At 34.5% G+C, this 13,618-nt stretch overlaps 1 protein-coding gene across 3 annotated transcripts in view; it reads left to right on the top strand.

The window, feature by feature from the left end:
* LOC111142863 (Fas associated factor 1) overlaps positions 1 to 13,618 on the top strand; it is a 468,894-nt gene that overhangs the window by 358,336 nt on the left and 96,940 nt on the right. For all 3 annotated transcript variants that reach the window (XM_022496233.1, XM_022496232.1, XM_022496235.1), the window contains 2 exons: positions 5,552 to 5,688; positions 10,149 to 10,237. In XM_022496233.1, coding sequence (XP_022351941.1) covers positions 5,552 to 5,688; positions 10,149 to 10,237 — 226 coding nt within the window. The remainder of the gene's footprint in view (positions 1 to 5,551; positions 5,689 to 10,148; positions 10,238 to 13,618) is intronic.

The raw sequence follows: 13,618 nt of genomic DNA, 5'->3' as shown, positions 1-13,618 counted from the left end.
CCTCTATCAACTATAGCTCACAGGCTTTAGAGGTATATTTTTATTTGTCTCACAGAGATATTGCAGCTCACCTACACAAATGAAGCAAGTGAGAATTAACATCTTCACTGTGGTTATCACCTCAGGAGACTAGCTTCATGCTCCGCTGAAGCTGCCATTGCCCAAAACATTTTGGGGACAACTTCTTAAAGAACTGCATTGAGATAGCTTAAAGCCTTACAAGGAAAGCAGTCCTGTGTCCTGAAAGCAGTGTTTCTCAGTGTGGTCCATTAATCACCTATATCAAAATCACATGGGTAGGTTGGCAGCTTATTAAAACAGGCAGTTTCCTGGGCCTTTCCCTGGATCTTCTGAATCAGAATCTTTGAGGGATGGGGTGGAGAAACTTTCCCTTTAGAATAAACTCCCTAAGGGCACCTGGGTGGTGCATTGGGTTAAGCAACCAACTCTTGGTTTTGATTCAGCTCATGATCTCAGGGTCATGAGATAGCCCCATGTTGGGCTCTGCGCTCAGCGTCGAGTCTGTTTCAGATTCTGTCTCTCTCTCCCTCTGCCCTTCCCACTCATGCATTGGCATACTCTCTCTCAAAATAAATTAATTAATTAATCCTGAAAAAAGGAATTTTTTTAACTACCTAGGTAATTCCTAAGCCTTTAAAGTTTGAAGATCACTGACTACATAGTCAGTGTCTCCCAAGTTAGTCATGTACCTTGTTTACCTAACTCAGTTTGAGCCAGATGTAAGACTATTTCCAAAAATCAAAGCCACCCTCAAAGGACAAAGGGGTATATGCCAGGGATGCTGAAGGTCATTCCCAATGGGAACTCCAGAAATGAGCAATTGGATAGGCATTGCATCTCGCAGAAATGATGTGCTAGGAGACAAAATTCTTGGCTCACCTGATTTTGGTATGCTTGGCAGTGCTAGTAACTTGCTAACTCTCACTTCATATATTAAAGAACCTTCGCTTTAATTTTCCTATTAAAGGGAAGAGGGGAAGAAAAGAGAATTGTGTGTTGGCTAAATAGGCGGTGATCTCTAGGGTCCTTTCTGTATCTTACATCTGGTTTTTCTACTGATAATGAAGAAAAAATAAAACCCTCGACACATGAATGAATATGTGTAAGTAACGAGGATTATTACTATAGCAAAAACTGCAAGTTTGGTCTGTTTTAAAGGAAAGAGCCTTCTTAATTAAAAAATAGTTATTTTAGTTCTGTATCCACTTTTTTATTTCATTTTTCTTTCATTAAAGATGAGTAAGTTTCGAAAAGCAGATTCTGATTGCATTTAGCCATTTAACTGTATTGTGCCTATAATACCCACTTTCAAACATGTAAAGTTTTGTAGTGTCACACAGCTGCAGCATCATGTATTTTCTTATTTTCCAAATATTAATACTTACCCTTACATTCTCTAAATGAAAATAAAACCAATGATTATTTTTTTTAGTCAACAGTTCTTATGGCAAAGTATCTTTCAGTGTTGGCCCATAGATATAAGCTGTCATTTTAATCCTGAACGTAGTTGTGATAAAAATGTTAAATATCATTATGCAGTTAATAATAAAATAGCTACCAATGTTAAGGGCATAATTTGAGCATAATTCTGAGTAAATTTTTTGTATCTTACAAGAATACGTGTTTTAAAAGTAAGTGTTATTCCCATTTTACATCTAAGGATCCTTTGGAGGTCATATTGAAAAGTTATAATCAGGAAACCTCACACAGAATCATTAGCAAGTTTTTGGCTTCCATTTTTTATCAAATGTGCCTCCTTTTACATTACTTGGTATATTGCAGGTGGTAAATGTTTGCAGAATTTCATTACTCTCCCCCTAATTTGCTGTTTCTTTTAGTATATATTTTATGTTAGAGTATTACTTAGTAAAAGTCAGTGACTTGTTTAATTATGACTTTGTTTTTTTGGTTTTTTTTTTAGATTTTTTTATTTATTTATTTGACAGAGAGAGATCACAAGCAGGCAGAGAGGCAGGCAGAGAGAGAGGAGGAAGCAGGCTCCCTGCTGAGCAGAGAGCCCGATGCGGGGCTCGATCCCAGGACCCTGAGATCATGACCTGAGCCGAAGGCAGCGGCTTAACCCACTGAGCCACCCAGGCGCCCCTTAATTATGACTTTGAAAGAAACTAAACTATATCCTGTTTTGAATTAAAATGAGATTACGTTTTCTCATATCTGACTTATTAGTAATCCTGGTTTCCATTAGCAAGATAGAAAAGATCTATGCTTCAGAGACTGAAATTTTACTAATGATTAATACATGCTAGCCGTTAGATGTTCTGCTTATTTTTCTCCCCAAACTTAAGATTAAAAGATGATTGTATCTTTCTAATTTTAGATTTCTAATAACAAGAACTAGTGAATATGAGCTACTAATTATATTTTGTTTCTTCAGCAAGGCAGAAGTTTGAGACTTTTCACTCACTAAGACCACCACCACCACTACCACCACCCAGCCCCCAGGAACCAATGAGTTGCTTTATTATACCTGATTTGTGATTAACCATTTTTCTTTTCATTCATTTTCTCAACCTTCATTCTTCTTACCCTTCCTCTCTACACCCTTTCCTCCCGCCTTTATTTTACCCTCTTAGTGAGGGCATTTGTTCTTTGTCTTTTCAGATTTATCATTTTAGCTTTTGGTTTTGGGGGTTGATTTGGCAACTTATTCCCTCTCCTCAAATAGGTATATGATGAGTAGGTTGTTTCATTTATTTAAGTCCTTTAAAATTAAAAAACAAAGCCATTTCTCCTTGACACAGAACAGTTGCCATTGCTTCCTCTTTTGGTTTTGAGATTTCAGGAATCTAGTTGCTGTAGAAACCATTTATCCCTTCAAGACAACTGACTCATGAACACCATTATAAGTTAGGCTGACAAGTTTGGTGCTGCCAATAGATGCACCAGCACACTTTTCTCTCTTAAAAAGGAAAAAAATGCCGCAGGTATGAGAACCACATTTTTTTCTCTTTTTTTTTTTTTCCACATTTTTTCTCTTGAAACAATTTGTTTTTCCCCTGTGTGTTTTTGTGCTAATGTTTTGAACTGGATTTTTGCAGCTGGTAGTGTGCTGTGAATGTTAACTTTGTGAATGATGTTGGGAGGAAGAAGCAGAGTCCTCCAGCAATGAGAAAGATTTGATATCTGTTTTGTGAAGTTCTTGTAAATTATATTGGAAGGAACTGATTAGAAGGAATTTTGTAATTTGGGGCTGTCCATTGGCCCAGGCTCTCAGGGATTGTAATTTGAAAATCTGAAAGTAAACATGATTCAGATCTTAGGAAGTTAATTAGATTAATTAAAATTTTAACAAAGTCTCTCTTTGATTAGAACAAATTATTAGTTAAGGCCACTAGAAAGCATCAACTGGCTGTGTGATCCCTGTATATTTCTCAACTACTTCTAAAACATTAGAATGATTTGCCAATACCTGGTAAAAAACTGATGACTTTGTTGTTTTTTATAGTTAATTGAACAGCTAATGTGCCTTTGAAGGCTATATCTGTCTTGAATATGTTTTGTGAAGTTTTGAAATTTGTGTTGTATATTAATTCAAACCCATAAGATACCTATATTTTCATAATTATTTTCCCTTCTAGCTCATTTTCATAAAAAGATGATTTGGGAAGTGCACAATTTCCAGGCAAAATTGTATTGAAATTGAATTCTTTAAACCACTAAGCTAGCCAGTCTGCCTGCCTGCCTGCCTGTCTTCTCTTTCTTTCCTTTTCTCTCCTTCCTTCCTTCCTGGCTTCTTTCCTCTTTTCCTTTTTTGGGTATATCCTGTTTAGGTAGTATTTAATATCATTTGTAAGGCTAGTGCTATGATGGGCATCTACTGTGTGATAGCCACTTAATCCATTGGTGTGAAATCAACAAGGACTTATTTTCTCCCTTTGGTATGGAATGACATTCCAACTGTTTTTTACATCTTTAAATTCAGAGGTTGACAGTGATCAAATCAGGATCAAGATTGACTTCAAGTATTTTCGTAAGAGCAGGAAGAAAAATGAGATCCTAACTTTCTAGTGTCCTGATCTACACATCTCTTTGATGAATTAAAGCTATATGGATGTGAAATTTGGTACCAGAGGCTTAGGCTGCTTGAGCACCTTTTATCATGTAATAGTTCTGGAATGTGAAGATCTGAATTTTCATGGGAGCACTGATATTTCATGGCCAACAATGGATTTCTTAGGGCCATGTCCTTTCAAATTGCCATGAGTTCTGGTTATTGCTGCTCTAAATGTAAATATGAAACTGCCTCCCAATGAACTTATTGCGGTGGTGCTAACTTGTCTTGACACTCTTGCTGACAGATCTAGTGGCCCTTAACATGGTCTACTTTATATAGTCACAGCACACGTTTTGTGGAGGATTCACCCTAAATTTCTAGAATGAATTTCTATAGACAAGAGATATGTTGGCTTTAAAAATTAAGAGGTTCGATTCTGTTTTGAATTTGGTTATCAAATGAATCTGAGCACATGACATTTTAATGCCGTTTGTCTTTTCAAATAGATTTACCTTCTAATGCATGTGACAACAGGATTTTGCTCATCAGCTAGAACATACATTTCAGAGTAGTTGTTACCTAAAATATTATCATAAGGCATAAGAAAACACATGATTTAAGTTGCCTTTCATGAACATAATTAAGAATTAATAAGCCAGTACCAGTGGCTAGTCCCCAGAATTTCCACTGTTTTGCCTTTTGTGACCTGTGTTATTAAAAGTCCATTATTTTTACAGACTTTATTAAATTGGATCTTATTAAAGCATTCTATATTTGCATTTGGTCTTTCATAATTCATTATTATTATGACATTTACTTTTTACCATCAGATCTGAAAACATATCATAAGCTACCCTTTTCTCTTGAAAGAAATGCTAATTTCAAACAGTCCTCTAATAGAAGAGAAAAGCTTTATCAGTTTTTTCATTTATTCCAGATCGTGTTAAGAATACTAATGCTAGACTTCAGTATGCTAATATCTCTGGGCTTTTTTTGGTCAAAAGCTTAGAATTATTATTTTTATCCCATGGTAAGTATGAAACCAGAAGACCTGCTACTACTGGAGAAAACACAATTCTAAAGTACAATTCTTGATTCTAAAGACTTGTGAAAATGTTGCTAAATCCTGTTTAGACTAGGATACTAGTCTAATTTAACTTTGTACCATACAATATTTGTCCTATTTAAGAAATTTTTTCCTCTTAAAATTCAGTTTGTTTGTTTTTCTCATAGTCTAGGTCAGTATAGTTCGCAGTGTTTAAGACTAAGAATCCTGTGCTGTCAGCCCCAGACAGCATTTAGGGTGTGCTTCATGCTTTTCTATATGATAGTCATTTCTATATCATTTAAGATGTAGTTGAAAACTCAATATAGCAAGCTTTTATATATTGATATCAGACAGGCTATCTAATTACTAACATAATTAGTAAAGTACCTAGTGAGTTTTTTGTTAGGATACTAGTAAATTTATTAAAGTCTGAAATGATATTTACTTTGGCTTTTGTCTCATTTTAGATTTCTGACAATGTGCAATAGACATTTTGGCAGTGTTGTTGCACAAACCATTCGGACTCAAAAAACAGATCAGTTTCCACTTTTTCTGATTATTATGGGAAAGCGATCATCTAATGAAGTGTTAAATGTGATACAAGGTAAAGTACATGTCACAAGGGGAGTAGAGTATCTTCTTGTGTATGTGATAACCTTATAATATTTACCATCAAAGTTGACTGTAACTCTCTGTATGGGTGAACATCTTTGTATTTTCAAATATAGAATATCCTAAAGAAGAACATCTTCAAAAAGTATAGGATCTATGAAAAATGAAATATGCTGCATAAAAATCTAACAGAAATTTCTTAATAAAGTTGCACAACCCTTTGGACCCAGCATAATCATGTTAAATGTTCATAATTGCTAAGTTCTCTAAACTAGCAATCAAGTCGTAGTTGTCAAATATGACATTTCTTATACATGTATTGATTTCTTGCTGTAATGTTGATTAGTTGAAAGAAATGCTTTAGTTATCTAGAAAAGCTAGTGACTGGATATGGCAAATTAATTGTTCACACAGTGGTAGTTGTTTCCCCTTAATTGTATGAATCTGTTTCTAGGATGCAGCGCTAAGGCTTGACGCTATAGGATGCCTATGAATTTAATCGCATTGCATATTCTCTACCAAAAAAAAGTGAATGATTTTTTTTTACTGTTACTTATAAACCCCAAGGATTATTATAAAATACTACCTTATTTATATCACAGCTTAAATTGAAAACAGTATATCTTTTTTATGCCCCAAGGGAAAAGTTGTTTGAAGTGCCCCAACTAAAGCTTGTGTTTGAGATACTTTATTTTTACCCCTATTTAAGTCAGAAGTTCTATAGCAGATAATATGATGGGGTATGTGATATAAATTCTGGTGCCTTTAAAACTCAAAACCTCTGGTATTTTATGTTTGCTCTGTAACTAGACCATTGAGTTTCATAAACAATGCTAAAGAAGATCTGTGGAGGTAATGAATTGCATACTGTAAATGGATAATGAAAATAATATTTCATTCCTGTTTTCCCTGTCAGAGGCAATATTATGATAGTGGTTCTTAAAATATGGTCCGTGGTTTTGGAGGTCCTCTAGACCCTTTCAGTGGATCTGTGAGGTCAAATTATTTTCATTACGGTAAAAAGACTTTTCCTTTTTGCTTTTTTTTTTTATTGTGTTGACATTTGCACTGGTGGCACAGAAAATCAGTGTTGTGTAAAACTGCTGGCACCTTCACACGAAACCAAGGTCATGACCAAAACTATACTAGTAGTCATATTCTTTACCTCCCTTATGTGCAATTAAAAACTTTTTTTATTAAATTTTAACCCTTTTTATAGTTTGTGTGATACAACTAGAGATATAGAAAATGTATTTCTGCTGCATTTCAGAGTACAAAGGTAGTCTCAAAGAAGAGCACTTGTGTGGTTGCTTGAGCTGAACTATTAGTCATTTTTTTCTTACAGAACATCATTTTTACTTGGAAATAACTGATGAACAAACTATATTTAGATAGCCTGGGTATTTGTTGAACCTTTTCTCTATCTAGAATGAGCAAAGTGAGTCTATCACTTCAAGAAAAGTGAACTGACAGTACTTTTTGCTGATGATAAAATTTGAGCTTTTAAGCAAAATGTTATATCCTCCACCATGGGATTGACAGCTTAAATAATTTTCTGATGACATCAGCTCATATAACATTAAAGATAAATGCATAAGTCAGTAAATCAATATTTTGCACATGACCAGGGCATGATATTTTAAAATCACACATAGGTAGAAGATCCATTCAAAGAGCGAGATAGGTCAGTGGATCTTAATACAACAAAGTATAAGAAGTTCATTAATGGTTTCAAATTTCTCACATGCTTGAAGAAATTTCCTCTTGTCAGTTTGGGTGTATCAAAGACTATTTACAATTATTTATTAAAATACTCTTCCGGGTGCTTGGGTGACTCAGTTAGTTAGGCAACTGCCTTCGGCTCAGGTCATGATCCTGGAGTCCTGGGATCGAGTCCCACATCAGGCTCCCTGCTCAGCGGAAGTCTGCTTCTCCTACTGACCTCTTTCTCTCTCTCTCTCTCAAATAAATAAAATCTTAAAACAAACAAACAAATAAATAAATAAAAATACTCCTCCCGTTTTCAACTGTATATCTATGTGAGGCCAGATTTGCTTCATAAATGTCAACTAAGACATAAGACAACATAATGTAATTGGTTTAATATAGAAGTAGATTTGAGAATCCGGTTATGTTCTATTAAGCCAGACATTAAAAACATTTGCAAAAATGTTAAAACAATACTGTTCTTCTCACTAAACTTTTTCCTTTGGAACATAGAGCCATTTTTCATAAAAATCTGGTATTTATATCAACATGTAATGGGTTTATTGTTACTTTTAATGAACTGATAAATATGTTTTAAGTATTTCACCTTCAATTTCTAACACAGTAAATGTTGATAAAAATAACCCACATAAAACTTATTTGAGAATCTCAGTAGTTGTTAACGGTGTAAACAAGTTTTGAAAACAGAAGTTTGAAAACCACTACAGTAGGTTATAAAGAAAAAACTTGTCTGGAACTGTATTAACTGGTACCTTTTCTCTGTCTTGTCCAGTTTGGTAGTGAGTCCTTACCGTTAGCGCTGAAGCATAATTGATAAGCAGTGGCTTAAGCCTGAAAACGAATGGCCAGTATGTAACCACATTTCTAGTACCCTCCATAAGGAATTCATATCCCATGCTCTGAGTGTTAGTCACTACAGTTTGCAAATAAGAAAGGGAAACTCAAAGATTTGCCCAGTATCCAAATCTACGTTGAAGGTACCCCTAAGCTTTTTGCATTTGTTATATCTATTCACAATAACTACCACTGCTTATGTGTACTATATACAGGGGTAGTATTATCTTCATTTTACTGATAAGGGAATTGATTTTTAAGGAGCTATAGTCAGTCACTCATCCACTTATTTATTCATTTACTAAGTGGATATCTATTAAGCCCTTGTCACATGCTAGGCAGTTTCTAGGTATTAGATCATATAGTTTATAAGTGGCAGAACTAGAATTAGAACTATGACTACGAAACCAGTGGTGCTTTCTAAGTACCATGATATCACACCAAGGTAATATTTGTTCTCTAGCTCATGTATTGAGAGAGTGGTACTGATGTGACTAAATTTTCTTTGTTGAGGACCACACACGCTCCCTAACGTGCTGCCAATGGTCAAAAGAAAAGTTGAGAAACAGACCACTGAAAGACCATGCTAGGGGCACCTGGGTGCTCAGTTGGTTAAGCATCTGCCTTCGACTCAGGTCATGATCCCAGGATCCTGGAATCAAGCCCCACATTGGGCTCCCTGCTCAGCAGGAAGCCTGCTTTCCCCCCTCCCACTCCTCCTGCTTGTGTTCCCTCTCTCTCTGAGTCTCTCTCTGTCAAATAAATAAATGAAATCTTCTTTAAAAAAGGGGGGGGAAAAGACCATGTTAGTCATACTCCAGAATAACACCAACAAGGATGCTTGCTACTTGTTGACCTATTTCATTAATGGGACAGAAAGACCTCAGGCCCTGGAGAAAGATAGGTTCTTTGCAGTTTTGAAAGAAGAGAAGAATTGCTATACCTTTATATATCTCTATAGATTTCTCTGTTGTAGATGTATCCAAAGCAAGCAATAGGAAAGTGCTCTCAGGAAATGGCATATTTCTGCTATATGTTTGTTATGGCCTTGGGCAGGGAATAAAATAGTGTTAAGGAAAGTCAAACATTTTAATACTCCCATAAAACTAATATAACATTGTATGGTAACTAACTGGAATTAAAATTAAAACTTAAATAAATACTCATAAAGTTTATAGTATAGTCATTTGAAAGCAGCTGAAAGAGAAAAATGCCAACTGGGCAAAAAAAAGAACTCAGTTTTTTTCAGAAAATGAATTACTCTCTGCTTCATCAAAGAATTTTTAATGATAGGAGATAATTCTAAATAGTGTATAGAGGTGGCAAAAAGACTCTTAATAAGTTAGACTCACTTGGTTTCAAATTCTCATCCCACCATTTAATCAGCCTGACCTTGATTGCACAGGCTACTCCAACTCTCAAAACCTCATTTTCCTTCTCTAAAGTCAAAATCCTAATGATACCTTCAAAGAATTGTTGCATAGATTAAGTGGGATAATATATATAAAATGCTAAGCCTAACTACTGGCATATAAATAAATGGTAGTTGTTGCTAGTATTTTTAAGTAGATATGTTTCTATAACTTTAAAGAACTTTTGATTCTCATTTCTCGAATATTCTTCTTCATAGAGCTGAAACTCTTATTAACAGATGGTTCCTTCAAATCTACTATATTTGAAATTTCAACTGCCTGTATACTGCTTTACTCTTTCACAGTGAACATATGAAACTTTTCAATGAAAAATGGAAGTATTTCAACTAGATATTAGTATAGTAGTCTGTCATTTTTATTAGACTGTAGTTGTTCCTTAATGATTAATTCTATAATGACTTTCCATTTTATAATAACTTTACTAATGTAAAGTTTGGCAATCTCTATGTGTTGCTAGGTAACACAACAGTGGATGAGTTAATGATGAGACTCATGGCTGCAATGGAGATCTTCACTGCCCAACAACAGGAAGATATAAAGGATGAGGTAAGATGAAAGGTTAAGTAGACCTTTAATAGGATTTTGATGAAATAATTTGTCAAATGGAGATACTTGCCTATGTCATGATGATAAATAAGGATGATGAAGATGCATTTCCAGATTAACCAAGGACTTTATGCCATTGAGTTTATCATTCAGTCCATTCTTTTCATGACTCCAAGACCCAACAATTTATTTAACTTTATGGACATTTATACTTGCTAGATTTGGAGTGGTGGCAGAAGGTCAATTTGTAGGAAATGAATTCTGAAGCATATTTACAAAAGAAACGGCAGTCTAGGAAATCCTGTGCATCCTCTTACTCTTTTTTAAATATTGAGGTTGATTAGAAATAAACACAATTTACATTTTTGAAGCACTGCAAGAATTAGTAAAAGATCTCCAGAATTCTGAATTTCTGTCTCCTGAATAAATTTGGTTGGTATAGATGGTATGAGTATGGATACTCAAATAAAATAATAACAGCAATATTGATCATGACAATAGTAGTCAACATTTACTGAATATTTATAATCTGCTAAGCACTGAGCTAAGCACTTTACATATAGTATCTCATGTAATCCCAAAACAACCCCTGAGGTTGTTTATGAGTCACACAGAGTTCTGGCAGAAAACACATGGCACTTTCAAACTGGGTTATTTGAGAACAGTTTAATAAGAGAACTGTTTTTAAAGGTAAGGGCAGGGTTTATGGAAGTCACCAATGAATGGTACCAACTCGAGGGCTAAAGGGAACCATTACCACATGTAGGCCTAAAGTCCTCTCCTATCGAGAGGACTGTATCTGATAGAAGGATATACCCAGCACTTGGTGACCTGTTAGGGAGGAAACCAGAAAATAGTTTTACTTTCTTTCCATACTCTGATCCTCTGCTAATACTACTTACCTAACCCAACCAGAAGCTGAAAGGCCAGAGAACCTCCCTGGGCAAAAAACTAGGTGGAGCAAGGATACTGAGGGGCAATCCATAGTCTAGCACAGATTGGTACTATTATCTCCACTTTTCAGGTGAGAAAATTGAGAATCAAAAGGGTTAAGTTAATTTACCCAAGATCACACGTCTAGTGGGACCTATAATAATCCTAAGTAATTATTAGTGCCTTATCAGTCAAAAAATTTCTGTATTTGGAAAATAGCCTGAAGGTAAAATATGAAACACATGTTAGCATTTGTTAATTTGAAATGCTCAGTTCACAGGTATTTCTTAAGTTGTCCTTCTTAATATTTTTAATTGAAAAAAATTTTTCATAGACAAGTATGGAAAGTTTGATTTCTGAGCAATGAAGAAAAGCTTCCAGCTATAGTGAGTGTTTTCATTATAATACCCATTAGCTATTGCAAGTGGAAAACATGTAGACAATTTTAATATAAGGTAGAACTATTATATTTTACCTTATTTTCTTGTCTCTTTCTTCTGTTAGACTGTGAGTTTAAGAGCCAGAGTTGTATCATATTCACATTTATAACTGTATCCCCTAAGAGTGTACCTAGGACAAAGTAGGTACTCAGTGAATGTTTATTAAATGATTGAATAAATTAGTATTTAGAAGAATTCGCATGAAATAATGTTACTTGAAAAAAGAATAATTCTTGATTGCAGTGTTATAAAACCTGATGTGTCCATACTAACAAATATGAAAATTTAGAGTGCTGTAATTAGTTTAGAGTTTTACACACATTAGGTTTCTTTTATTGCTGGAAAAATGATGTTTGTAATTTTCCTTAATAGTCAGTGTTTCATTTACTCTAAAGAAAAGGTAATCAGGTATATGGTGGAAAGATGTTTGTCTGTTACTCTATAAATTGACAATGACATTTTGAAATAATGAAGTACTGTAGTTACTTAGGAATTTGTAATAATAGGTGTGTTGCCTTTCAAGATTACGTTTATCCTGGAATAGAGGCATTGATTGGCAATAATTCACTAAACACATTCTTCAGCCATTTAAATCTTGAGTCTCATTAGTACTAGATTTACAGATTTTGCTGTATAATAATATGAATGCACAATATTTGCATGCATATCCCCAGTTCATTCTTTCATCTTAATTTGTGTTCCTCATAATTCATTGGTAAAGAAATTGACTTTAATTCCTTTAATACTGAGCACAAAATTTAATATGAGGGTTACAGGAAAAATCCAAGGCTCCACATTAATTGAAATTTTTATTGAAATTTAACTGCAAGAGATAAGGGTTTCTCTTTGTTTTTAGAGTGTCTTCATGAAAGTTATCATTCTTTTCATAAGTAGGGTTCCTAAGAAAAGCCTTTCTAGGTTGAAAGACTTGTTTTGGACTATGCGTAAATCATAATGGTTGTGGTATCTGCTGCATATGTGACAAGAAACACTGTCCTCATTATTGTGAATTTGCCTTTACTCCTCAAAAAAATTTCAAGTAACACTTCATCTTAAGCTTGCAATGAAAATCAAAATCATGAACAGGTTTGGAGGATGACTTCCTAGGCCCGAATTCATATAAACTTAACTTTGGTTCAGTTGCATCCATCTCTTTAATGATTCCATTGTATTAGTGCAACTAGAGATACCTATGCTATACAGTGTTTTTATTAAATAAAACCAAGCCCAGACATATTCATACTCTGCATCATTCTTTAATGGCACAGAATGGACTAACCTTTATATCAGTAGTTGTTCTATTTATAATCAGGAAGTAAACATTATAGAGCCTCTTATTTTGGTAGAACTGCCTATAGCTTTATTCACAGACATTTTCATTAGTGGTATTTGGTTTTTTAAGTGTTTACTGAGCCTTTATCAAGTATATAGCACTGTGTTCAGTCTTGGGGACAGAGGTACTTAACTACAGTCTCACTTATTGGCAAAAATCACTACATGATAGTAGCCTGTTTGGATTCAGAACATTTAGAATTTATTTAGAATCAGAACGTTTAGAATCTGTTTTTGCTTACAGCCTGGTTCCAAACAATAGATACTTTCTAACATGTAAATAGATTCTAACATGTCCTATTTTCTTTAGTCATTAGTAATCCAGAAACCTCTGATTAATAAGAGTTTATGATACTTAGTTCCTAATTTGTTTATTATTCCATTCATTTCTTTGTTCACCCATTCAGAAATTTATTTAGAATCCTCAGTATTGTAGGTGCAAAGATTACTTCTTTCCAGATTTTCTTTCTTCCTGATTCATTCTTTTATTTATTTTTATTTATTTATTTATTTTCAGTGTAACAGAATTCATTGTTTATGCACCGCACCCAGTGCTCCATGCAATACGTGCCCTCCATAATACCCACCACCTGGTTCCCCCAACTTCCCACCCCCCGCCCCTTCAAACCCTTCAGATTGTTTTTCAGAGTCCATAGTCTTTCATGGTTCACCTCCC

The sequence above is a fragment of the Enhydra lutris genome, unplaced genomic scaffold (genome assembly GCF_002288905.1).
Source record: "Enhydra lutris kenyoni isolate GAN:26980312 unplaced genomic scaffold, ASM228890v2 scaffoldscaffold9, whole genome shotgun sequence".
In the NCBI taxonomy this organism is placed as follows: Eukaryota; Metazoa; Chordata; class Mammalia; order Carnivora; family Mustelidae; genus Enhydra; species Enhydra lutris.
Note: the sequence above shows the minus strand (reverse complement) of the source record. Positions and strands in the feature narration are given on the sequence as shown.